The sequence below is a fragment of the Eublepharis macularius genome, chromosome 1 (genome assembly GCF_028583425.1).
Source record: "Eublepharis macularius isolate TG4126 chromosome 1, MPM_Emac_v1.0, whole genome shotgun sequence".
Lineage (NCBI taxonomy): Eukaryota > Metazoa > Chordata > Lepidosauria > Squamata > Eublepharidae > Eublepharis > Eublepharis macularius.
Window position 1 is genome coordinate 100,033,590 of NC_072790.1, and position 27,271 is coordinate 100,060,860.

The 27,271-nt window shown below is 42.6% G+C and overlaps 1 protein-coding gene and 1 long non-coding RNA gene across 6 annotated transcripts in view; one reads left to right on the forward strand and one right to left on the reverse strand.

The window, feature by feature from the left end:
* Window positions 1-14,317, forward strand: part of LOC129327616 (uncharacterized) — a 33,847-nt gene extending 19,530 nt beyond the window's left edge. Inside the window, exon 2 of the long non-coding RNA XR_008596843.1 lies at window positions 13,969-14,317. This is a non-coding gene — a long non-coding RNA (uncharacterized LOC129327616). The remainder of the gene's footprint in view (window positions 1-13,968) is intronic.
* The window catches only part of TRAF3IP2 (TRAF3 interacting protein 2), a 44,081-nt gene continuing 23,018 nt past the window's right edge, over window positions 6,209-27,271 (reverse strand). For all 5 annotated transcript variants that reach the window (XM_054976345.1, XM_054976364.1, XM_054976339.1 and 2 more), the window contains 6 exons: window positions 24,697-24,893; window positions 23,036-23,124; window positions 21,558-21,626; window positions 11,910-12,026; window positions 9,746-9,820; window positions 6,209-6,803 (listed from right to left, as the gene is read on the reverse strand). In XM_054976345.1, coding sequence (XP_054832320.1) covers window positions 6,657-6,803; window positions 9,746-9,820; window positions 11,910-12,026; window positions 21,558-21,626; window positions 23,036-23,124; window positions 24,697-24,893 — 694 coding nt within the window. In that variant the 3' untranslated portion in view covers window positions 6,209-6,656. The remainder of the gene's footprint in view (window positions 6,804-9,745; window positions 9,821-11,909; window positions 12,027-21,557; window positions 21,627-23,035; window positions 23,125-24,696; window positions 24,894-27,271) is intronic.

A 27,271-nucleotide genomic window follows, 5' to 3' on the forward strand; every position in this document is an offset into this window, starting at 1 on the left:
AGAGCAACTCTAATATTGTTTCTCAGTTGTCTTTTGGGAAGGAAACCTGTCTGATCTGGATGTATTATATCGGATAGTATTTTTTTTATCCTTGTAGCCAATATTGTAGCAAATATTTTATAGTCACAATTGAGCAGGGAGATGGGTCTATAATTCTTAATCTCTTTTGCGTCTGTTCCTTCTTTATGTATTAAGGAGATGGTTGCCTCTGTCCACGATTCAGGTAAAGATGTTTCCTCTAATGCTGTGGTAATCATCTTTTTATATGGTATAATAATATCTTCTAATGCTTTGTAGTATTCTGCTGGAAGTCCATATAGACCAGGCATTTTCCCATTGTTTTGCTTCTGTATTGCCTCTACTATTTCCATCACTGTAAATGGCTCATTTAACCTTTTTCTTTCTTCTTCTGATAATTTCGGTAGTTCTTGATTTTGTAAATATCCCTTTTGAGTTTCTACTGAGATCTCCTCTTTTTTATATAATTGTCCATCCTTGTTGTTTGGTTTCATCTGCGAACTTGACTACCTTACGGTTCACTGCTGACTCCAGATCCTTTATGAATGTTAACAGCAGCAGTTTCAAAAAAAGATTCTTACAGGTGCCACTGCTTACATCTTTCCATATTTAGTTCTGCCTTCTAATTGGTTTTATTTAGCCTGACATCAAATCCATAAGAGAGTGTGAAGTTTATTTAGAAATGTTTAGTGTGAGGAATGTTTGACAAAAGCCTTGGGGAGTCCATGACTGCTTACAGATTAGGCGTGTGGGTGAATTTTCCACATTTTCTGGTTTAGCTTGGTGATTTGCATGAGTTCTCATAATATGGACTAAAACTGCACCTGTGGTCACAGGCAATCTAAGAAAAATAGTAATCAACATTTACATCGGTTTCCTTGTTTTTTGTCATCTAAAGTGGATCATTGTATTGAATTGTGAATGTCTACAATACCTTGCTTAACATGCTTCATAGCGGCTGTTGTTACTGGGTCACCAATATGGGTGTGCACTGAGAACATTTTTGTTATAGACTTTTTGTTACAGAATCTAGGTGTAATGATTTCAAGAACTGGGTGCATGTGTCTTTAAATGCTTGGTTTGAGCTAGGTGAAGAGTGGGGGTGAGAGAGGGATGAGTGAGTGATGTGATTGGTTGATGACTGAGAGTGTGGGTGGAGTGAATGCAGTTTGAGACTGACAGTAGGGAGAGAAAAGTTTCAGTCAGAAGAAAGCAAGCTAGCTGTGTGCTGCCGGAATATGTTGAAGTGTTTATGAGAAAAATATAACCTGTGTGGAACCTGAACTGAGCATGTTTGTGAAAGGACACTCCGTCAGGGAAAGGGAGGCCAGCTGTGTGCTGCCTGAGCAGGTTTAATATTTCTGTGAATGAGAGTCAGAGAAAGAGAGGCTGGCTGTGTGCTGCCTGAGGAGTTTTAAGCGTCTCTATGAGACAAATATTGAGTTAGAGAAAGAGGCTAACTGTGTGTGAAGCCTTAGAAGAGATCTGTGTGAATGAGAGTAAATGGAGTAACTTTAAGAACCGGGAACTATGTTTATGAAACCAATACGCTTCTTGAAAAATAAAATTTATTTTGTTTTGTTATATCCCAGAGTAGCTGTCATTGTTATATCCCATTCCTATCCTCAGGGCCACATAGAACCACGAAGGAGCCTGACGCTTTGGGAACGTTACCAAAGGGAAAATTTAAATAAAATATCTTGGAATAAAATATTCCTGGTGGCAGCAGACTACCCAGAGGGTTAAGGGATAGATTGAAAGAAAAATCTACCCTAAAGAAAGTAAAGATCATAACACTAGGGTTTCTGGATGTACACACTTCTGTTATTGGTTGGTTTCTGTTGGGCCATTGCCAGTTTGGATCTAATTTATTTGTTTCCCCCCCATTATCATACATTTCAGCCTTGTTGCACATGCAAGGTGAGAATTGCCTCTACATGCACAGATGCACTTTATTCTTTTAAAGTGAGGTTTGGGGAAATGAGGCCCTGGGGCAACCGTTTTTGCAATTACAGCACCAAAATTGCACAGAACACAATTCTCCCTCTAAAACAATGACTTACCAAGTTTTTCCTCAAGTACACTACTCCCCCCTCACACACACACAACAATGGAGCCCAATGAAGGCGAGTGTTGGTGGGCACATGCTATGGCAGGAAACTGATTGGGAAAGTGGTAGCAGCAGTGTGATGGTAGGGCAGTGCTCAAGCAAAAGAGTGCTTCACCAGCTTAGTGCAATGATGGCATTAAATAAAAATATTACATATCCCTGTATTTTGAAGCTGCTTGGCAAATAGCAGTCATGTTGCTGGGACCAAATTAGCAGGGAGACAATACTGTTGCCCAGGTAGTACCAAAGAAAAACTAAGCTGCACCTTCCCTCCAGGGATTTTTTAAAAAGATGCAACTTCCCTCCATGGAGTTAAATTAAGGGAATGTTTCCAAAGCCAACAGGCAGGAGGGAGGGGTCTGTTCTCTTCCCCTTCTGATGACTGGATTGGCAAGGAGACAGTGCCATTGCACTGAACAAAAAATGCACTCATGAGCACTGCTCACATTCCCCTTCCCACCAATGAAGAAAATTGGTATAACACTAAGGATGTTAGGATAAAGGAACTAAATTTCTGAGTGAAATAAAGAAAAAAAAGAAGTATTTTCATAGCAATGAAGCAAAGTGTCCAGTTAAAGTATTGGCTCCTCTTGTCTAGGCAGCAATACACCCTTTCAGAACCAATTTCTAGCATGTTAGAAAGAAAGCCCCACTGAACACCCACTTAATAGAGGGTGCATGTACTTGGGCAATATGCCTAAGAAATAGAATGTTGCAAAACAAGCTATTTCTTTGGTGTCTTAATTTTAGTTAAGAAAAGGAAGTATCTGTTGAATGACTTGGTCTCTTTATTATTAGCTTTTTATGCACACAGCAATGCTTGTGAGTTGCCATGTTTTATTGGCTAGGCAACTTAGAAAATTCATTATGCACATTTATCACAGGATCCACTTCATTAGACAAATGGATCTGGGAGAATAAGCTATTCTCTAAGAGGAGTCTTCTGAGTTCCAGCACAAACTGTTTACTGATGTACAATCATTTTGGTTATACAATGAATTCCTTTATAGCAAAGTGAATGATGCAGGAAGTTCATTCTCCTCCAGTCTAATTCAGAAGAACAGAGAGGAAGCTCCTAAAGAATAAGAACTGCACAAAGAAGCTACAGAGAACTTGAAAAGGCATTTTTAATGAAGTGTACACTAGAAATCCATGTATCATTTCCTGTCATTCTTAATATTTGCAGTGCACAGTATCATAGTAGTATCTATACAGCACTATGCTTTGTGATGTTACTGCTTTGCAGCAATTGGTACATTGTATCCTAAACATGTTGATGTAGCACATTTTGTTATTGGGTTGTAATTCAACACACTCCATGAACTGACATTCCTTAGTGGCCTGAGGTTGTGTAATTGATGCCTTTCACAATGCAATTGATAACACCAGAAGGAAACAAAAATTAGAAACGTTACAGTAACATAAAAACAGAAGGCACCTAATCTGAGTTTGAATATAAGAACACCTGCTGGCAAGCAATACTGTAAAGCTACTGTGATCCTGTCCCTGTGGCCTAAGTAAAGCGTAGCCTACCCATTTGTCTTTAGTGTAGCTCTAGTTTGAGCTAAGTAGCTCATCTGATAAGTGAATTAAATTAAAAAATAAGGAACAGAATAAGAAAAAAACCAAATTAAATGACAGAGTTCCCCTGGATTCATATTTTCTGGTGGCAAGGGAAAATTAAAGGCTGAGAAAAAGTTGGTGCTTTTGACTGATGTCAAAAAATCATATTTTTTCCATAAAAATGAGAACGGGAACAATGCGCATTTTCCCAGCAGCTCAGGAAATCTAAATAGCTAGCTACGACCAAGATGTGAATCATAACCTATTTCAGCTTAATATAGAGAAAGTTTCCCCTCTCAAAATCTATGTCCACTTTCATAAAACTATTTGTTGGTATCTAATTGGTTTCATCAAAATTTCTCCCAGCCTATATAATCATCTTGTATATGGGTTAGAATAGACTCAGAAAAATACCCAAGAATTTATAAGAAAATTATGATTATTATTAAGCGTCAAACAAGATAATCTATTCTCTCAGGAATAGAGAAACTGGAATGATGAAGTTCTGCATACAGCTGTGCTGCACAATTGTAATATAGTAAAACTCAGTGGCATTCCTGGCACAATGCAAAACACCTAGTTCAAATGCCAATTATCACAGTAACAATTACTGTAGCAGCAAAGTAGCAATAACAGACCAGGTTGCTCAACTGGCTTAAACACAGTTTTGTTATGCATTGATGGTGAAAGTGACCTTTCTTGCTGAACAGCCAGTGGGAACTTTTTATCTGTGCTAAAAATCTTAGCTGGGTCACTGCTTCTTGACTACAAATATTATTTTAAAAAACAAGTACGGCTACAGTGCAGTTCATGAACTCTGTAGTTCTAGAAAGTGAGCAGAAATGAATAAAAAGCCCTGTATGGCACAGACACAGTAAAAGAACAATAGACATTTGTCTCTGCTGCTTTTCCTCTTCCTGTTCAATTCAAGGGAATCTTTCAACAGCAGCAGATGGGCAGTTTCCACTTTCAGTTCCAGCTATTCAGAGTACAAAACCAGTGTATAGGTTATTGCTATCTGGGAGAAATTCCTAGCTCCATACCACACCACACACCAGAATGTAACCCCATAACTAGCAATGTGGACAGCAGTACTATCTGTAGGTATCTGAGGCAAGACTCTTCTTCTGTGAGTTAGACTTCTTAATAATATCAGAACCATATGCCCCAAGGCAGCCTGCTGCTTGCTTCCTTGTAACAAAGAACAATCCTGGAATAAATAAATAGATTCTGCCTGATGAGAAAGGAGGACAATATGAATAATACTTCTGTATTCTCACAAGATTGAGTACATTAATATTTACTCTTAACTGTTAAAACAAATCTGCTCCATCGCCACAAAGATAGAAAACTGAGAGGTTAGTTGCTCTGTGTTGCCATGGTAAACTTGTTGTACAAGGATATATAGCTTTGTTTCTTTTAAAACCAGGTAGTCACCCAAGCTTCATTAATGTGGATATGTGATAAATTATAGTAATTATCTTTCCCCTTCAACAACCTGTCTCATTTGTATGTTGCATAGCTACAAACTGTGTCTCCCTTTGAACTTTGGCTGTGGTTAGTAATAGTCCTGTTATTAACATTCCTGATTCTGCTTTACCCTCACAGTCGTGCTCACCAGAGATAAGGCAGGCTAGACCTTGAACAATGGTCCTTTTCAATCAAGCTGCTCTTTGGGCAAATCTTCATTGTTTATCTTGCTGTCCATACAGTAACAGGTCTTGGCTTTCTTATTTAAAATGTACCAGATGTAGCCTAAAAAGGAAGGCGCTTGCACAGAGGGAAGTGAACAGTTACCAGCAAAGGTACATCATTATAGAGGTTTCATGGATTAACACGGCACACATACCTTTTTGAAAACTTGCCACCTGCTTCTCCATGTGAAGTTTAAGGTCCTAGAACTTTCTGCACACAAACTGTATGTTTTACCACTGAGCCATGGACCCTTTCCATATACTACACTCACATCGCAGGGTTAGTGTTCCCAGATTGTAAAGGGAAACTAGGTATGGGGCTGCATTTTTGGCAGCAACCCTCGGTCAAATATAACATGTAGTTCCATCCTTAGAAGGGTGATGCGGTAAGATATCCAGCTAGGGGACGCTTACACTGATGATGTCCAAATTCTGTATAAAATGACTGTGCCATGCTTTCAAATAGCTGTAAAGAAGCCTTTTTCAAATATGAGAGCTTACAAATGTGCATAGCCAAACATTAACCATAGAGTTCAGTTTATCTACAATGAAATTATTTCACCCTTATGCATTTCTTGCCTTGACCTGGATAGCCCAGGTGAGCCTGATCTTTTCAAATCTCAGAAGCTAAACAAGGTTGGCCTTGGTTAGTAATTGGATGGGAGACCTCCAATGAAGATCAGGGTTGCAGAGAAAGACAATGGCAAACCACCTCTGATAGTCTCTTGCCATGAAAACCCCAGCAGGGGCTGTAGTAAGTCTGACTTGAGGGCACTCTCCACCACCACGTCTTTCTCAACAGTGATAAATACAGCAGCCAACATGAAAGACAAATATTTTATTGTGAACACTGACTGTTAGAGATCATTGTACAATACAAGAACATCTGGCTGACAACAAAAGAAACCCAAAACAAGCAAGAGAATGCATTTTTTTTCTTATTGCAACATCATTTACAGTATTTGCTCGCTTGGCTGCAGAGTTGGAAAGCAGGTTGCTGGAAACAGAAGAGAAATGATTGGACATTCTTTCCATTTGCCATTTGTTTAAACATAGAGGGAGAAGTAGCATGCCTGATCAGTCACAGAAGGAAACATTCAGGATAAGAGAAAACACATGGGCTTGCATTATCCAGGACAATTCTATTAGCAGGGGTGGAGAGAGACAGCGAGCACATGCTTTTCATCAATCAGAAGGGGAAGCCAGGAGAATCCTGGCTGCCAGCCATCAGAGCCATACAACAATTTTTTCATGTGTACTTTAATGTATGTTCATAATGGCACAACCTGGAGTGTCGGCAAAGGGCCTATTGGAGGAGCAACATATTCCTCTTCTCTCAGCAACCGTAGCATAATGTTCTTTTTATTTTGGGGCCAGTTGTAGATGTGAGTGTTCTGAAGCCAGGTAGGTACATGTTCCTGTGAAGGGGGGAAGGGAGGTTAAAATAATTTTATTTCAGTACCACTATTTTCCAGAAACTTCCATTCCTTACCAGTCAGAGATTCATCCATAAAGCCACTGTTTCATGGGCCTTTGCATGAACACAACATGCAAGTAGTCTCTCTAAGCTTAAGGTGCAATTTGAATAATTCACTGTGGAAGTCACCTGGGTGTGACATTTTGTCAGCACATTATATTAACCATCACTCACATTTTAATTCCCTTTAACTTCCATCTGTTAAAATGCACCAGCCACTCCTACCATCTAGATGCAGCAAAAACTATGTGGCACCATATTCCCATGGTTCTCAAACTATGGGAAACACTTGGAGAAAAACTGACATTTTAGGGCAGGATAGGATCCTGAGTGGATGGTGCCTTCCTACTCTACCATCCAAAAACTGGAATGGTAGAATGCCTCCTGACCCTCACTGTATTTGTAGGAGTGACTGTGGCTTTTCTTCCCAATCACGTAAGGAGAATGGGCAGGAAAGAATTCAAAAATGGCTGGTTTGTGTTCCCTGTATGTGGCTTTAGGAAGAGGTCAGAGATATTCTGGTCTAGTCTTCTTTTGATGTCACTGTGGAGTTATGATGCAAGTCCAGATCCTTGACCATCGCAGCAGGTTGTTCACACATAACTGCATGCAAGGATGTCTGTATAGTCACCAGTACAACAGATGATCTGGGCTGAGTCGAGGTGGAAGGTAACATATGCTTAGAAGCCCAGCCCCCTTGTTTAAAAAGTCTGACTAACACTGACATGCAAGAAAGAACACCAGAACAGGCATCAGTAAGCCAAACTTAAACCCCATTGATTTCAGAGGAAAAGTTAACCACGTTTACCTTTCTCTCACTAAAGGCAATGGATAAAACAGGTTTGGCTGAACAATATCTATTGATTTCAACAGCAGAGATTTGCTGTGCAATCCAAAACAGTTACAGCCTTCTAAGTCCCTTGAAGTAAATGGCTTAGAAAGGTGCAACTCCACTTAGGATTGCACAGTAAAGTATGTACTTAACTCCCATTAAGTCTTAGATGTGCTTAAGTAGCAGGGTTGCCAGGTCCTCCTTGGCAACTTGTAGAGAGTGGAGAGGTCTTACCAGGTTGCAGAGGAGCTTGCCAATGATGTCATTACATCATCAGTGATGTGCTCACATCAATCCCTGTGCACACAGAAGTGACAGTGCATTGCTAGGGGACACAAGGGATGCTATAGCATTTGGAGAAAATTCTAGGGTCTAACTGTATAATTTTCCTCAAACACTAGAGCATCCCAAGTCCCACTGGTGATCTGCTGACATCACTTCCGGGTGCGCAGGGAGCGATGTCATTGTATTGAGATGCTGACAATATTCCCCCCGTTCCCCTTGACCTGCTGACCCACTAAGTGGTGGGAGAATGGTAAGCCTATTAAGTAAGGTAAATCAGAAGAGGACACTAATTTAAAGGAAATACTTTCACAGAGTTTATGAGAACACAAATATTTAAGTATCTTTAATTCTTTTACGCTTGATAGGTAAGGCTTAAGGCAGGCTGGCTGATTTTTTGAGCTATTTTTAACAAAATACTAGCTACATAGAAATGGTGAAGTAGAACTTCTTGGTATAATAATGACAACTCAAAAAGCCTCTCCTGCTTTAAACAGTATTGGTGACCAGGTCTTACCAACTATCACCTTAAACTGGGGCATTCAAAACCCTAGTTTTGGCTAACCATCCTTTAACTCTGCAATAAGGAAAGACTGCGCCAGGTTCTTTCCTTCATCAACATCAGTGTCTGCACTAGAATATTTTTTAAATAAATTATAAAATAAGATATATGGGGAAACTAGACAAAAATGTCTCAAATTCAGTTTTATCCAATGGCTTGTGAAAATTAGCGCCAGCTTTTAAAGATGTCAGCACCTATAACGCTTTAGGTTGATTCAAACTAGACTTTAATCTAAAAATGCTGTACAGCATTTCTGTCAGAGGTTGCTCTGAATGCTAAGAGAATTTTATTTGATCTTCCCTGCTTGCCCGCTCCCACCAGGACGCGCTGGGGCTTGAGATTGGCCCAAGGAGAGGTGAGAAGCACCGGAGGCCCCCCGCCGCTGGGCACCCCCAGCCCGCTTCCCCCTCCCCGTGCTGGGAATCCTGTCCCTGGAGCTACTCTGCTGAGAGCCCCTCTTTTCCTTGGCCCCGGAGGAGGCTGCCCCAGCCCTGCTGCCAGCCCTGGAGGGGGCAGCTGCCTTTCCACCTCCCCCTCCCCGAGCCTTCCCTCCAGCTCCCCCGGCCCTCTTCCGGGATGGCATCGCCACAGTGGTCGCTGTTGCCGGGTTGAGCGTCTTCCTCGCCCTCTTCACTGCGCTGGGGCCCAGGGCTCAGCTAGACCTCCGGGCCTTCAGGCACAGCGCTCCCACCTGCCTCCGAGCAAAGCCGAGGGCAGGGAGCCGACCGGCATCGGAGACGGGTGTCGAGTGAGGGCTCAGCTCCAGCTGCTCCAACCTCCGCCTCTGTCGCTGCTGCCTTGCCGCTTCTGTTCCTCGTCTTCACTGCTCTTCCTCGCAGCCTGGAACAGAATGAGGCGAGGCCAGCCGGGAGCCGGTTAAGTAAGAGACCACCGGACCTGAGGGAACACTACCTCCCCGAGGTCCGGCAGCCAGCCCCGCCCCCCCCCCGGCCGCCGCGGATTGGCTGGCCGGGGTTTGAATCCATTGGCTGTCGGCTTGCCCAATGGACGCCGGGCAAGCCGACCCTGCAGCCGCTGCGCCCGCCCTCCACCTCCCTACCCCGGCGGCAGCAAACCGAGTGCCCGGTAAGTCGGGCGCTCGTGCTTATTTGATGGTCAGCAACGTGCTTGAAAGCTTTCTATCTGTATCTCAGCTTGTGCCTTCATTAAAAATAAAACAAGTTAATTCAATAAATTTTTGTTTTACCTTTTTTGCATTTGGAAAAAGCACAGGAATGAATCGAAAATTCATGCTTCCTTGTTGTATAAACTCAATCTGCATCTAAAAGAAAAGCACAATTCTTACAACTAATCTAGATTATATCTGTATCTAAGCGTTCCACATGCAGAATCAGAATTCTGTACTGCTGTACTGGATTATCCCAATCTAATGATGGCTGTTCACTGTTCTGGACTGTGTACTGCATAAGCACCATGATGCACAAGCATACATGACACTGCAGAAGCATACATGATACTAGATCAAAACTTACTTACACTGCCCGTATCAAATGTCAATGAAGTCAACTTTGAGAGTGCCTATCAGCTGTTTGGAAATGTGGGTACTGAATGCAATCAACCCCAGGTGCCACGTAGGTATGAATCACAGCATAGTGTGCAAGGAATCCATTGATGCATGTGGCTCTCTCTGGATTAAAATCCATAGACACCTGTCTGTGGGTTAGATTGTGGTCTGTGTATATATATTCACATCTGCACAGTTGTTCAGATATACTAAATACAATCTCCAAAGACATTATTTTAAAGCCCCTTTAAAAGAACAAATTGTTTACTATGGAACTGTGTTTTGTGCACAAATAATGCAAAACAGAATTACATTTGAATTCTAAATTAAGCCAGACTGGATTTGGTGGATCTGCCCCCACCCCTCAATTAAGTTTAGATTATACTTCAGACTATTTAGACTCATTGGCCAATTGAAAATGAATCCAGATTAGTGGCAATTACAATGTGTTTCAGATGCAATATATATGCACATGAGTATCAAAGGCCCAAGTTAAGCATGGGGCCTAGTAGGCCCTCCCAAGCATTCCTTCTGTTTCAGGGAGGAGCAGGAAGAGCCTGACCTAGAGCCTCGAACTTGCAGTGGCACCTGAGCTCTCCAGTCCCTTTTGTGCAGGAATGATGACAAAATGGTATTTAGACCCTTGCACAGAACTAAGCATGGTGGATGTAGGGTTGCCAATCTCCCGGTGGAGCCTGGAGATCTCCAGGAATTACAACTGATCTCCAGACTACAGAAATCAGTTCTCCAGGAAAAAATGGTTCATCTAGAGGGTAGACTCTATGGCATTATACCCACTGAGGTCCCTCCCCTTTCCAAGCCCCACCCATCCCAGGCTCCATCCTCAAATCACCCTGACTTTTCTGACTGGAGTTGGCACCTCTAGGTGGAGGACACTTCAGACATTATTAATGTAGTGCCAAGCAGAGATTTGAGTTTATCAATAAAATTTAACCTTGACTAAATCAAACTGAAAGCAATGGAATGGAACAATTCCAAATAAGTTTTTCTGGATTGTGCCTTTTGCTTCTAGTCCAATATCGTCTTTGACTGATCAATGCGCCATTGGTATTAATGTGGGCTAGACACTTCCCCCCTCTAGGAAAGGTCTTTGTGACAATGCTTTAAGCCACTCAGGTCTTGAGCTTTCTTACAATGTGGCCTACCTCTATGCTTGTAAAACTTTAAAAAATGATGCATAAGGAATTCAAATTCGCCTCAACTGGAGGAAGCTCCTAGGTACTGGCATAGCATTGTGCTGTTCTCTCCAGCTGCAGGAAGGCTTATTAGGTCTGATCAAAAGAGAAACTCCAGAGAGAATTCTTTAAAGTATTAGCAAGCTGAGTTTCTGTGGCAATAAAGAGGCCAGAGGGAGAGAGACATAATCAAATACACCAAGGCAGAGAATATCACCAGCCCAGAAATGCATGAAAATACACAGATGTGAATTTCCTTCCTTCCACGCCTCATGTTTAATTTCTCAGGTCTGACAGATTTATTGTCCTCTCTGGGTTTTACTGTCATTTTGGAGAGAGTCAATCTGAGGAAGTGCAGGCATGAAATAATATTAAAGGTCTTGAGAATGGTTTAAAGACATTTAAGCTAAAAACCATAAAGAAAGTGAAGCAGCAAGTTAAACACAGTCACTTTCAGCCTGAATTTCTGAGCAAGGATACAGAACTGCTTATAGAATACCTTCAATACTAACAGGGAGGAGAGTTTAAACACTGACAGATCAATGCTTAACTGTTAGATTTACTGAAGACAAGACACAAAGGGCATTTCTTTGGGAGAGAGAAAGCTGCAAGCCTCCTTTGAAATGGCACGCACATGTCCCCTTACTTACCATCCTGTGGATGTACTTAGTATGTAAGCCATGTTCATCCTTGTCCAGCTGGGATTCAGCCCCTTCAACATCCTGTTTGTATTTTGGACTGATTGCTATGATTATCATCACTGTCTTCTGTCAAGGAAAAAATGCTTTTATGAAATAGTAAAACACAGTATGGTTAGGCAACGCAGCTTGGAAACCTGCCAGTCTGTATTTTTACGTGATGTGATGTTCTCTGGAAGGATAAGCCAACCCAGCACATTTTGGCAATGAAGCAACACTAATCTCTGTATACTGTATGCCACAAGTTTTAATCTACTTAAATGTAAAAAGGGATGGAAAGTGTATTTCGTTGTTGATCAGGTTATTCCCAAATGCTTACTAATTAATAATGTAAAACATTTTCAAAATAAGCTACTCTTTATAGCTTGTGTTGGTGTGATTTTGCATGTACACCTTAATTGCTTGAAACTCTGGCTGGTTCCTCAACATGCCCCAATTTATATTGGCGCTTCTATGCAATGCCAACTGAGCACAGCCTGTGGGGCTCCCAGGGCTTTCCCTTTTAAAGAAGGAACAAAGAAAAATCTCTTTTGTTCTGACTTAGATGTTTTCCACACAGTCAGTTTACAGCATTTCAGAATCTATTCTGCTTCCCATGTTCTCCTGAGTTCTGCACCTGCAAGGGAGTCATGGGATCAGACAAGAAAAAAATTCCCGTGTACTATAATGCCTCCACAATCAACAATAAAGCGCGTAATATTATTTCCAGAATTATTTATTCACCAATATATAAGGGGTATATTAAACAACTTGTATTTCAAATTATCTCTCTTAGCACATTCAAGAACTGTACCACATATTGCACTCCCCCTCAACCTCAATCATATAGGCATTTCAGACGTCCTGTAATTATTCTATTAAAGTGTCACGTGCTCCAAGTGCTATAATTGTTACAATTAAAGTGCATTTACTGGTCAGGCATCCTATGACACTACTTTTCCTATACAGGGTTTAAATTGCCTTGTTCACAATTATAATATACAGTCACAATATAGGTGCAGTGTTGCTCTATATTTAGGGAGTCATGGGAAGCAGAAACGGTTTTTGTCTGCCCCCCATTTTTTTCTGCTGTGCACATTCTGCGATTTTTTTTTAAGCTGCTGCCCAGTCACTGCTGGCACGCGTTCTGGCCATGAAGAATAAAAAAATCTCCTTCTGCTTCTCTTCCCCCCTTCCTTTCACTGGGAGCTGATTGGTCTGTCTGCAGGTAACCACTCCTATCCTCCCCAGCTCTCTGAACTCCTTTTCTGCCATTTTTATCAGTAAAGTGAGGTAAGGGTCATAAGGCTGCTTCTCCATTGGCTTCCTTCCTCCCGTGTACGCACACACACTCTTATTTTTTTTTCAAAGCTAGGAAAGAGTGTTAACATTGCTGCTTATTCCTTGCTGGCTTTAAAACGTAGGAAAGGGTTAAATGACTGCTTTTCCCTTCCTCCCTCAAGGGTATGCATACACTCTCTTTTTTTTTCAAAGTCAGGAATGGGCTGTAACTGCAGAGTCCTCCTGGCTTTAAAACCCAGGAAAGGATTAAATGACTGCTTTCCCCTCCCTCCTGAAAAAGAGGGGGGAAAAAAACCAAACGTTTTGCACTGCTGTTTGTGAAACAAAGCAGCAGGGAAGCTGCCAGGAGGAATGAAGCAGCAGCATTTTAACCTTTTCTGGGCTTGGCTTTAAAAAAATGAGTGGAACAAGCACAAAAAGTACATGTCTCCCCCCAGAACTTAGCCACCAATTGCCTCTCCAGTGGACACGCGACAGCCCAATCAGCAGGGGAGATGTATTTCAAATATGGGGGAGACATGTGCCAGCGTGGAGGACAATCTAAACTCCCCCCTTGCTCCAGCTGACTGGATTTTAAAGCTTAATGGTCACCGGCCACATGACCATTTTCTAGAGGTGCTGGAACACGGTTCTACCCTGTTCTGGCTGGAAAAAAAGTGCTGGTCTATTATATACAATGCTATAAAGTGCATAGTTTATAAACCCACTTTATATTTTTTATTTTTTTAAGCAAAGAGATTGAAGCACTGCTCTGGCCACTGCTGCACCTCGCATAGAATTGACGTCTACAGCATAGTGCTTAACAAAGGTGTCTGATGACGACCAGGCAGCTGCTTTGCTATGAGCACATCTGGCAAAATGGCCAAAGAGGATGCCTGAATCGGGTAGAATGAGCTGTCAGATGAAGAGGGCTCTGGACGGCAGTATGTTGGTATGCCAACTGGATGGTGGATACAATCCATCTAGAAATGGTCTGGGCTAATTGCCCTTGTTTGGAGCACCAAAACAGACAAATAAATGTGGGTCTGTATGAAACTCTTTTTGTTCTATACAAATAAAATGACAATGCTTTCTCTGTAGTGTAGTGCTTTTTCTGCCATGGATTGTGGGTTTGGGAAAAATACAGGCAAGGTACGCCTGTTCAGTATGTCAGGGTGATATCTTGAGACAGGTGAAATGGAGACAGAAGCTTTGGTAGGAACTAGAGGCTTGGATGGAGGAACACCCTGTTTTCATACTCTCCTACCTGAAGTGACAGCTAACAAGAAACTCACTTTCAGTAATAGTAACTCCAAAAGGCAAGTGGCCATGTGTTCAAAGGGTGCTAACATAAGACGTGACAGCACTAAGGTCAAGGACCACTGTGGAACTAGTGGTGACCTTAGGGGATATAGATTGAGCATTCCTTTGAGGAATTGAGAGGATTTTTGATGGGAGAACATGGACTTTGACCTGAACATGTAAGGCAGATATGGCTGCCAGGTGAACCTTAAGAGACATGGCAGCCAGACCCTCTGAACTTAGGATATATACTCAAATATTAAGGACGAGGGGCCTTACTATCTGCAATCATGCCGTTACTCTGAGCCCACTTGTTTCCATTTAGAATTATAAGACCTCCTAGCTGAAGAACTCCTAGGGTTCAGCAGAATTTGTTGTACCTGCACCAAAAAATTCATGGTCAAATGCGCCATGCTGTTAAATGAATGGATCTCAAGTGATGAAACAGTGTTCCAAACTGAATCACATCTGGAGTCTGGGGAAATGGAATATACTTCTGTTTGGACTGAGCGAGTAACTTTGGAAACCAAATTTGCCTGGGCCAAAAGGGGGCTATGAGGATGCAATCTGAATTGTCCCTCTCTATTTGGCGAATGACTCTGGATACCAAGGGGATTGGTGGAAACATGTAAAACAGGCAACATGCCCATACATGTTAGAACATGTCCCTGAAAGAGAGGGGATTGCTCCCTGCCATAGAACAAAACACTTGTGCTTTGGCATTGGCTGTAGTCACAAAATGATCCACATCTGGAATGCCCCACTGCAGTAATACTGGATGTAGATAGATATTGTTCACGGTCCATTTGTGACTGGAACTTAGAGCCCTCCTCAGCACATATGCTCCCGTGTTGCCTAAGCCAGTAATGTGGATAAGCCTGCATAGAAATGTGAATCACCCAATTCCAGATGGCAGTATCCTCTGCCCAAAGGATTAGCAATGCTGTGCCTCCCTGCTTGTTGAGGTAGTACATCACTGTGGTGTTGTCTGTTTGGACTTAAATGTCTTTGCTCTGGAGCATAGCTGTGAATGAGTCAAGAGCATATCATATGGCTCTGAGTTCCAGTACATTAGTATGCAATGTCTTTTCCCTGTCAGACCACTCATTTTGTACAGCAACATCAACACAATGCACACTCCAGCCCTGCAATGATGCATTGGTTGTTAAAGTGATCTGATGCTGCCTAGTGCCAAAGAGTATACTCATAAACAAATTGCTGTCCATGCACCGAGAACTTGTCTTGGGATAGAAAATTTTTGTTTAGGGGAGTGTGAGGATGCTTTGAATTTTCTTACAAACCAATTTTGCAAAGTATACATATTCAGTCTGCAAAAGGCACTATAATAATAATGACATTTGATTTATATATCGCCCTTCAGGACAACTTTACACCCACTCAGAGCAGTTTACAAAGTATGTTATTATTGATGGTTGTTGGGGGTTTTCCGGGCTGTCTTGCCGTGGTCTTGGCATTGTAGTTCCTGACGTTTCGCCAGCAGCTGTGGCTGGCATCTTCAGAGGTGTAGCACCAAAAGACAGAGATCTCTCAGTGTCGAGATCTCTCTGTCTTTTGGTGCTACACCTCTGAAGATGCCAGCCACAGCTGCTGGCGAAACGTCAGGAACTACAATGCCAAGACCACGGCAAGACAGCCCGGAAAACCCCCAACAACCATCGTTCTCCGGCCGTGAAAGCCTTCGACAATATGTTATTATTATCCCCACAACAATCACCCTGTGAGGTGGGTGGGGCCGAGACAGCTCTAGAGAGCTGTGACTGACTCAAGGTCACCTAGCTAGCTTCAAGTAGAGGAGTGGGGAATCAAATCCAGTTCTCTAGATTAGAGTCCCGCTGCTTTACACCACACCAAACTGGCGCTACAGACATGGTAGCTGCCATTAACTTCTGTATCTTCCAAATGATTTGAGAACATGGCTAACATAGATTTAATTGCCTGTGCCCTAGGGGCAGGGTGACCTTGCAAGATATGGCATCTTGCAAGTATAGGCCAAAGGCCCCCATCTTTCTGAAGGACCAGGAAAATCCTGGAGAAGAAACCATATTTGTTGTCTGGGCACTGGATGGCCAGGTGTTGTGTTTGACCTTATACATGAGCTCAATCTTCTTGGATGTAGCTGGGAGCTCTGCACGCTGTCTTGGATCTGACCTCAGAGGTGGTTGCCACAGGTTCATCTTCATCCTCCGAGTCATACTGGGCTTGCAGTTGAAAGGATAGGGTAGAGGTTGCCTTCTCTGACCCGATGAAATTGAAGGCATCGGATCCACAGAAGCATGCCTCCCTGGACCCTCTGGCCACTGGCAATGATATGATGGAGGAATACAACATGAACAGTGATGCTTGTGGGCAAAAGATAACACTGCCGGTTCCAGTGAAGGGTGTGGATCCGTCTGATGGCGACCATGATCTCTCTGATTGGATGGGGAGTAGGATCAAGGGGTCTCTGTCTGAACCCTGGAAGTTCTCAGATCCAGAAATGGTGTCAGGGACAGTTGTGCTCAGGTGCAGGTTGGGATCCCTGTCTCCAGCCCTCTTCCTCAGGTTGTTCTGAGTGATAAAGCTGAGTCATGGAGCTCAGTCTTGCCATCAGAGAAAGACTGCTCTGGGAAGTTCAGTTGAGACGAGGGAGTCCTCAGGGTGACTGGGACAACCTCCTTGATCTCAGTCTCCATAGCAGAAGATCAACTCCGATAAGCCTTAGACTTGGAGTGAGACCTTTGTTTTGTTTTCTTCGGTCTCTTGGGAGGTAGTTCCGAAGAATGTCTCAGATGCGAAGGAGGTTTCGGACAGCAGGATTTTCTGCCTGTCAGATTTGACCTTGACTCCAACCTCAAGGGGGACACTTATCCAGGCCTAAATGGGCGCTTCTTCATGGCAGATAACTTAGCTGCCAGGGGATCGGAGCCTTATGGATGCTCCTTCATGGCAGATGACTTAGCTGCCAGAAGGTCAGAGCCAGATAACACTTTCTTCTAATGCGGCCTTCAAACAGAGAGCCCTCTTGTTTCTGGCCTTAGGGATGAACTGTTGGCAAATTTTACAGGCTGCAACATCATAGCCTACTGCCAAACACAGTAGACAGAGATTATGCTCGTTAGTGTGGGTCATCTTAGCATCTCATCTAGCACACTTCTTAAAGAATGCCCTCTGAGACATTTGAGGAACAGGTTCAAAGGGTGACGTGAAATTGAAGCAATTCAAGAAACACACGTGCCCAATCACAAACCGTAAAGGGAAGTCAAACACAGTCAGAGGTCAAGATCAAACCGAAAACACAGGAGACAAAAGATATGAAAAGATGGAGCTCACAAGCTAAGTTCTTCTCATGGCGGCTAAGAGAGAACTGAGGGGAAGGGGTCGCTTCTCCCAGGTAGTCACGTTGCCTTTTAGGCAGGAAAACAGGCTGGGATATAACTAGGGGAAGAGACCCCGCTAATGGAGCTCTATGGAAGTGATAGAAACTTCTCCAGTCAGCAGCCTGCACATGCGCAGTCCCAATGTGGGACTGCACAGAACAAAGATGAACTGCTAGGCTGCAGGAAACTCAGCAAGATTTTCCTCAAGGTGGTGCTTTTGTCATGGGTGGGAGGCGACACCATCAGTGAGCAATGTGGGGATAGGGTGTATGAATGCTGTCCTTTGTGCCTCCATCCCACTTGCTGCAGCTTTCTATTCGTGCCCTCCCCCCCGCCCCCATGGCACCAGCCTCTGTCACTATATTAGTTGGACACAAATTCTAGCATATCCTGTATGTTAAAAAAATACATTGAATTTTCTGGTAAAGTAAGCCCATCTTCTGTGACCAATTGAAAAAAATATGCAAATAAATATGATTACTTTCTGTACTTTAGTATACTTTAACTTGTTTCTACAAATCATTACGGTAGTATAAGGAGCCATGGGGGAACTGAAGAGGTGGCAGAGCTTCAAGAAAGGTCCTGCCCAGCTGTTCTCTTGTCTTCTGAGACTTCAACAGATGTTGCATATATACTTTCAAGCCTATTTTCAGTACCAGAGGGTCTAGAGTTATCCTTATTATAAAAAAAGGAAGACAAGATATCCAGGATGCTGAATTCTGTGATTGATTGAGGAGTTAGCATACATGTGTTATACATGCTTCTCAACCAGCTAGAGAAACTGTATCATATCTCATTAACAGATTCTAAACCTTTTATTGTTTAATGCCCTAGACAATGGAGAGTGGGGAGAAAGCAGCAATGGAGGTAGAAGGGGAAAACTGGGGGTTGGACAGGCAGAATTTCCCTCCCTTGTGAATACTGCAGTTCCCCTCTCATTCATTCTAAATGGACATGTTAAAAAGCTAAAACACATATTTAAAACATCTAAAATTGTGTGGAGTCATTTTGTCACAAATGTACATTTCTAATTTCAGAGTATAAAATCCCCAAATCTCTGTATTCATGAATATCATCATGAATAAAGCAGTTACTGTATTTTTCTCTCATGGTAATTGTAATAAATGTAACGAATAAACCTTTATTCCCATATTCCTCTGGGACCTGGTAATTGTCAAGAGGTGAAAGGTGGTTTAGATGTTGCCACTCTCACTATGTAAAAAGCAGTATTGTTTAACTGCTCCTTATCGCATGCATCTCCTAGTCACATGATATCTTTGATGCCAGAACGACTAAAGATATGTCACCACTGGAATGTATGTGCTACATGCTGCTGAGTTGAGTGGAACATTCTGGTCTATAAATCCAGAGGAGTTAGCCGTGTTAGTCTGTAGCAGCGAAATCAAAAAGAGTCCAGTAGCACCTTTAAGACTAACCAATTTCATTGTAGCATAAGCTTTCGAGAATCTGACGAAGAGAACTGTGATTCTCGAAAGCTTATGCTACAATAAAATTGGTTAGTCTTAAAGGTGCTACTGGACTCTTTTTGATTCTGGTCTATAAGTGTTTGTTAAGATCAAGCACTAAAGTTTCCAAAAAGCATCTGTATAAAATGAGAATATCATGTGTGTGTGTGGCCACGCATGTGTTCATTCTGCAGCTGCACTGTGTAGGTACAGATAGGTGAAGTGCCCTGTTGGGATGAAATATCCAGGCAAACAGGCTTTAACACTGAGGTGCTACTGGCCTGTTTTACCCCAGCATTCAAAATGAATAGGGAAACATTCCATTAGTTTGGATAACAACGACAACATTTGATTTATATACTGCTCGTCAAGACAACTTAACACCCACTCAGAGCGAGTGTTAATGAAAGGGAATAATGAAAACCAAACAAATACCATTTATAAATTCATGGTTACTCCTCCCATCTGTTTCCTTCATTCTTTCCTTTCCCTCCAACACAATGGTAGGCCAGGTGGCAGATGCTTCTCCCCCACCTGCCTATAGCAGCACTTTGGCACACTCTGGGTATATTATGTCAGACATACCCTGAAGACTACTTTTCCCAAGGTATACTGAGGTGCCAAAAGACAGAGGGTTGGAGATGAGGGGAAGATAGAAATCCTTTGCCCTCCTGATAGCTGGACAACCTGCCAATATCTGGGCAGCCACTGCTCTGTGTCTCAGTTGCTTTGCTGCAGCAGCAAGACTAATCACAGCCATCACTACTGTACAGTAAGTGATGTGGGAGCGGGGAGGGAGAGGGGAAAGAGGAGGTGAATTTTCTTCATTCACAATGGGAATGTGTAAAAATGAACAAAACTGAATGAAATGTAAATGAAAACAAAAAGGCTCAGCCCTTCTGGATCCAATTGTAACAGCTTATATTTATGCTGCATTTCAAATCTATACTTGTAACAATATCTATATATTTCAAACAGAAAGGCTTTTAAATTAGTGTCAAGCAGCCTTCCCTCCAAAAATCATAAAGCTCTTCCCTGTAACTGAAAAGAAACAATTTCAAGTGGAGGGATGAAAAAAAAATCTACCACATCTAATATTGCATGGGAGAGCTCCACGTTCATTGCTGTGTTGGATTTCTTGTCCTTAGACTTTTACTGTGCCAAGTACAAGCATGTCTGTGTTGTGAAACTTAAAAATAGCAGTGAAGGAGCAGAAAGTTCATGGAGTTAGGGAAGCTGGGACAGGACTAGCCATTGTTGATAGATTAGAAGAGCAATGTAATTAGCCTCAGAAAGAATTGTGGCCAGCTGTGGGAGACATGGCTGAGACACATCAAAAAAGTACAACAAAGGCAAATGCAGGAGTTACGTCTGGGGGGAAATGGGGCCAAACTGATCCTTCACCATAGTTCTCAGAAGGTCTTGATAATTCAAAGGAGAGCTATACACAAAAAATGTCTCTTGCACACGTCTCTTGCAGGACTCAGAACAGCACATAGATGCTGTGCACCCAGGTACTGGATAAGGAATGGAACACAAATGCCAATGGGCTGTCAGCTTTAACAATATGTCAAAAGCCCTGATGGTTAAGGCCAAAGGTCCCTCTAGTCAGGCATTTTGTTTTCAAGTGGTCAGTCATGTGCGCCTGATAAGGCTGAGCATTTAGAAGCATAGAAACATAGAGTCGGAAGGCATCCCAAGGGCCATCTAGTCCAATCCCCTGCACAATCCAGGAAATTAAGAGCTATTCCCCCAGTGACCCCTGGTCAATGCCCAGAGGAAGGCATTGTTTGGGGATGGAGTCCTTTCCCCTCCAGATGACTTGGTATGATCAAAAATGACACTGCTAACTAAATGGCTGAGAAGTAGATACCTTCTTATAAGTATTTCTGGAGTAGGGCTAAAATTATACACATTATTGCATGTGAATGTTTATTCATGTATACTTTATTTCGTTTTTAAGTACAGGTATGTAGTATTTTACTGACCTAAGAAAGCTGTCTCTCTCACAAAGTCTCATATTTTAAATTAGAGAAGGGGAAGAACACAAGGCAGGAAAACATGAATAATTAACCCACAGGGGAGGGTCAATTCTATATTAGTTTGTGGCATCTTAGTTGGCAACCTTACAGATTTTGTTTCAGCTGCCGGTGTGGGAGAATAATCATGCACAATTACATTTCATCTTTACTTACATCGCTCAGGTATCGTTCCATCCATTTAATAGTGTCAATACCTCGAACCCTGTCCTCAAAGATATCAATCTATAAGAAAATAAAACCAGACTTGATTTACCTCTTGCTAGCATCTAGTCTTTAAGTTGACACAAGATTTTATTTTGGCTGTAGCAAACATGTAAGGGCACACCTAGAAATCTGTCACAATTTCCAGGTGTTTTGCCCTGATTTGCCCTCCTGTTAGGGTAAACGAGACATGATGGTGAGTGGGGGGTAGTCATGTTATTTAGTCACGTTTTGATATTCAAGTGTGAAGTGGGGAAAGGAGATGGGAGGAATGCTTTTGGATTTAAAAGAAAAAACAGGTGAGTAGAGCCAAACTCTTGCCAATCCTTATTTCATTGTACTTTGTTGCTGAAAATGTTTTTCGTTTAGCCTGCTTCAGTTACGGTACTGGAGGTGGCTAAGAGCAAAAAAAATTGCTTTGAATAGTGGACTGCAGCATGGTAAGGAAGGAAAAGAGGCAGAGTTTAGCAACCCTCACCCAGGTACTCCATTTTCTATGAGCCAGAGGCCCTGACTGCTATTTTAAAGCTCAACAGGAAGTCATGTAAATAAATACAAGCAGATGCATTTCTCTGTCACTGCTAGTTTAGCCCTTAGAATCTAAAAGTTGAAATAGTTGTCAGGTTCTGCCCTAGGCGCTTCCCTGTGAGACGCTGGCCGGCCTGCCTTCTGCCTTAAAGGACCTTCAGGGAATATGCAGGATCCCACTCTGTGGAAGGAGGGGGGGTATACCTCACCCTCACAGTCCATTCGCAGGTCCCCTCAACCTGACATTGTCCCGGCTGCCTTCCATGGCAGCTGTCCTCATCCAGCCGTTGCTCCCAAGCTCCAGCTGTTTGTTCATTCCTTCTTTCTCGCTCCTCCACTCCATCACACTCCTACACAACCCACCACACCCTGTGGGTGGACTTCCCTTATATCCTGTCCCTCATTACAGGCTCCACCTGCCAGGCCACACCCCTCTTTTACCTCCTTGCATTGGCCTAGGCTGCCTCAAGCAGTTGCACCTGGGGTAGCTAGTTTGGCTGCGTTGGACAGCTACAGCTGTGCTCTCTTGGCTGGCTGCCAAGCCTCCTCGGCTCTGAGCTTCCAGCAGCCTCAACTGGTCTCTATTACTCCCTTCCTCCCTGTTTGCAGCTTGGGGAGTGGCCCTGTGCTGCTTCTGCTGTCCTGCCGGTAAGGTAGCTGTCTGGTTGGCTGATGGCTGGCTGTCCCTATTTCTTGTGCCTTCTCCCTCTGCCCTGGCCCCCTCCTGGATTTCAACATCCTATTCAAAGCAGTTCCTCCCTACATTTCTTAAATACAACACACAGCCATGCAGGCATAAACACTAACCAGTACAAAAACCAGAACACTGCACACAGGTAACCTTTCCCCAGCTCCCACTAGTTTCCTGGTTGCAATTCATTCTTCCAGGATGGAGTACTTACTGCTGTCTTAAATCCATTTACAGATAAAAACTTCACGAATTTCACAAGCTCCTCAGCTGTGTCCATAGAATAGGTTATAAAGACTTTACCTAGAAGAGATGTTCACATGAATGTGAGTAGTCAAAATTGGCAACCCTAGGAAGAAAAAAAGAAAAAGAGCGGCAACTTTCCCAGCTTTACTTTTACTGTGAAGACCACAAACCTCTACCTTATTTGATTATTGATATAATGAAACTGAGCTGGCTTGGTAGTCTTATGATCATGGCAAGCCTCCTCCCCAGGGACCCTCTGGATCATACATTAATTTGTCCCACATTCTGTTCCCATGAGTCCTGGGAATAAAAGGGCACGTTAGATAGTCAAGTGTTGCTGATCCTCTAACTAATTAAATGGTTCCCAGATGTAGCATCTAAAGCAATTTCTACAAGAGAGGTATTACGGTCCAAGGAAATAACAAAGTTTCTTCATCCGACTCAGTATTCTGATTCGTATAACTATCTGTTCCCCCAAAGGATACACAACAGGAATATGCAGTCAAAACTTTACTAAGAACGTTGCTGACCCAAGGCCCATTTGCAAATATCAGAAATGCACCAAATCCAGAAAATTATTTGCAATATTTAGAAGAATGTGACAAGGGCTGAATAGAGAGGAGAGTGACTGAGAATTAGACTCAAAATAGATGTTATGTCTTTTACTGAAAAATCTGGACCTGACACATTCCCTGCAGTCACAGAGGAACTATGGGGAACTGCTTTTCAAATAGCTGCAGGGGCCCAATTCTGCTCAGGACATTAGTGCTGGGGGAAGGAGGGACTCTTGCCTCCCCACTTTTCCTGGGCTGAAATGGCTGGGGGGGTCATTATTCACCCCCATTCGAAGCAGAATGCTCAAGGTGTTATATTGCCTTGTCTTCCCCAGGAAAATCTGGTGTAGTACAGTAGCTAAGAAAATGAGCTGAGATCTAGGGGTTCCCTCATTCAAATCTTATCTCCCCTTAGATAGTGACAGCTGCTCTCTCAGATCCTACTCTACTACATAGGTGTATTACTGGCCTACTTTATAGGACTGGCAACAGCCTTACCAGAATGCTGAAACTGCTATAAAAATGCAAGCTTTTACTATTAAAACCCTAAAAGTGAGGGAACAGCTAATTGGCAATAAACATGGAAGGTCCTGTAGATTACTTTGCACACCACCTTTGTATATCCATTCCTCCATGTTAGCATGCATTAGATACATTTCCTTTAGAACATGGGGAATAACTAAAACTAAACAAGTTGCTTCTAGGCAGGTTCCATCTGGAATACTACCAGATGAATCATGGATCCTCTCATTTGGTTTGGACTCCTCTCACCTCCCCTACCCCATTAGGTTGCTTTCAGGGAAAAGGTAGTGGGAAGATCAAACCTCATAACAAGTGGCAGAAAACAGCTTTAGATGGCCACAGATTATTCCTACTATTAAAAGATATTGTAATGAGATATGCCTAGAAAAATCACAGCTAGCAAAAGGAGTCAACTAGGTGTGGTTCTAATGTGGGTCTACTTTTGTTCCAGGAGGATAAGAGATCTTCACATTCTTTCAAATCCTATGACCTCATATACAGCTTTCAAAGATTAAACATAACTTGTAAAAAACAAAAACTGGCAACAACTTACGCAACTCTTCTGGCAAGTTACTTGTCCTCAGTGTTCCCCTGACTGCAAAATTGCTCAGAGTTCTTGGGACAACAGCTGGGTATGGAGGTTTGCTAATTCCAGCCAAGCAATCAAGTGGGTACCTATTCATATCTTCATAGGCACCATGTGCATTGGATGATGCTCTTCCATCAAGTACCTGATTCTGTAATTGGCCCCTGGGAAGAAAGAGAATAGTCATCTGGAAAATATCTAAAGCTGAAGATGTGCTATAGGTGTCTTTTTAAAAAAAAATAAGACACTTCAGCAGTGAGACAAATTTTGAGAGGGAAAACAGAGGTTCTAATAGTTCAGCACATGGTTAATAGGAGAGTGTAATGAAATTACTGAGAGAAGTAAAGCTCAAACTAGATTTATGTATTAAAATATTTATATCTTCCTCTTCCACAATGCCCAGGGTGGCTTACAAATTATAAACATACACAATTAAAAACACAGTTAAACACATGAATTAAAACAAGTAGGTGTTAAGTTGCCCTGAAGAGTGGTATGTAAATCAAATGTTATTTATTATTATTATAAAATGTGAATGTTACGTGCTGTCAAGTCACTTCCGACTTATGGTGAATGAATTAATGTCCTATCATTGATAGCCTTGCTTTGGTCTTGTAAAGTGAAGGCCATGGCTTCCTTCATCATGTTAAAACTGCTACATAGATATGACGGAGGTAAACCCATGTTTACACCTGGGTCTGTCCATTTCCATATAAAATGATGATCTGACACTATCACATACAGGTACATTTTGACAGGTAGAGAAACCTTCAGTTAGAATGAATATGAAATACAATACTCTCTCTATCTCTATCTTTTACATCAGCTCCTGAAGAGTGTACCAGACAGCCCCCCACCATCTAAGGGGCCGCCTGTGTGTCTTAAGGGGAAGACCAGCCCCAGGAAGTTTATGCCACCACTTCCAGAAGAGACCACCAGTGTCTGAAAGAAATGTACTGTTTTGTTCTTTTTGTTGTCTTTTGCAGGTGAGGGCTGACTTGATGATTCCGGGAACTACTTAATCTGTTCAAGAGTCTTGTGAGCTACCAGTTTCAAAATGAATTTATTCCAGATTCAGATGTTGTATTTTATACAAGCCAGAGTAGGCAGGGATAAAGGACCATTCCCACAAGCTGGGCCCTTGCACCAGCAATGCGCCACAGTTCTGATATAGCAGGGAACAGAAATGGACAATAAGGAATTTAAAGCAATGTCACAACCTTGGTAATTTTTCTTTAATGACCTTCCATCCTGGAATGAATGTATGGAGAAGAGCTTCAAACGCAACATGCAACTTCTAGCATCTTCCTGCAGGACCAAAGCACCCTGAATGGCTTAGCCTTTTGGAGATAAGCAGCCAGGTAAAACATAAAAGGTACACCAATTTCACCAAGGGGGATGATCAGTCACATTTTGAAGGGCAAAGATATGGTTATGGTGTAGCAGGCAGGCAGAGAAAGTCCTTCCAGTGTCAGAAGTCTAAGATGGCATGTCCAGGGAGCTGAGATAAGAAAAGAAAAAATGGAGCAAGATGGCACACAAGCAGGAAAAGCTGAATTGAGGGGACATGCACAGAATTTGCCTTACTGCATAGACAGATGTTGTCAGCTGGAAAAAGAAATGATACAGGACACAGGAAGGGTAAACAAGGACCAAAGGGCAAGAGGAGCAAAGCAAGGGTGTCACATATGCCTCCTGCATATCTGCCATGAATGTGTATGAGTTCTGCCTCTGGCTTCTGAGAGTGTGGGAAGTTCTTTATTGCTCCATGCCAGTGGGTTATCTTATCAATGCTACATATGTTTACTTTCTCTTTTTTGCGCCAGCTGAAGCTGGCTCGTAGGGCGCTTCTTCTGAGAACCAAAGATAAGTTCACCTTTCTCACTGTCTGCTCTAAAACGATGTCTCACTACAACCCCCTCCCCCCCCCCTTAACAGTCCTCTTTCCCTTGGTGGGAAGATTCTCTATAACTAACATCGCTAGCCCCATATACGTCACTTCTGCCAATTTTCAACTGTTGATGCACCATGTACTGAATGGATCTCTAATAAAGTTACTTCAGCTGGAACACCTGTGTGTTAACTGTGGAGAACTTGGGGACCCAACTGCCAGGGATTGACAAAGGGGCTATTGGGGCTATGCTGCCTGCCAGAGAGAAGTTGGGGCTCAGAGGGACAAGATCCCAGCCCCTGCTTTAGCATTAGCGACACAAACACATTTTTCTCCAACACAGCTGGAGGGCTGGCATATGTACATTGCAGAGTACAGTGGAGGCTACAAAAATTATTTCAGGAAAATGCCTAAGATGTTCTAGTCCATTAAGACACAGGAACAATTTGTCATAAAAAGACTGCTATGCTGCAATTAAAACTCTTCGATAAATCTCTTCATGCAAGCTGGGCAGAGCCTTAAAAAATTTACCAAAAGAACTCTGGGGAAAAAGTGTCCTCATGTGAAATTACTTAAACAGGTACCGAACAGGATAGGCTTTACTCCCAATCTGCATGCAAATAGTAGGCAATTTATTTATTTATATTTCAA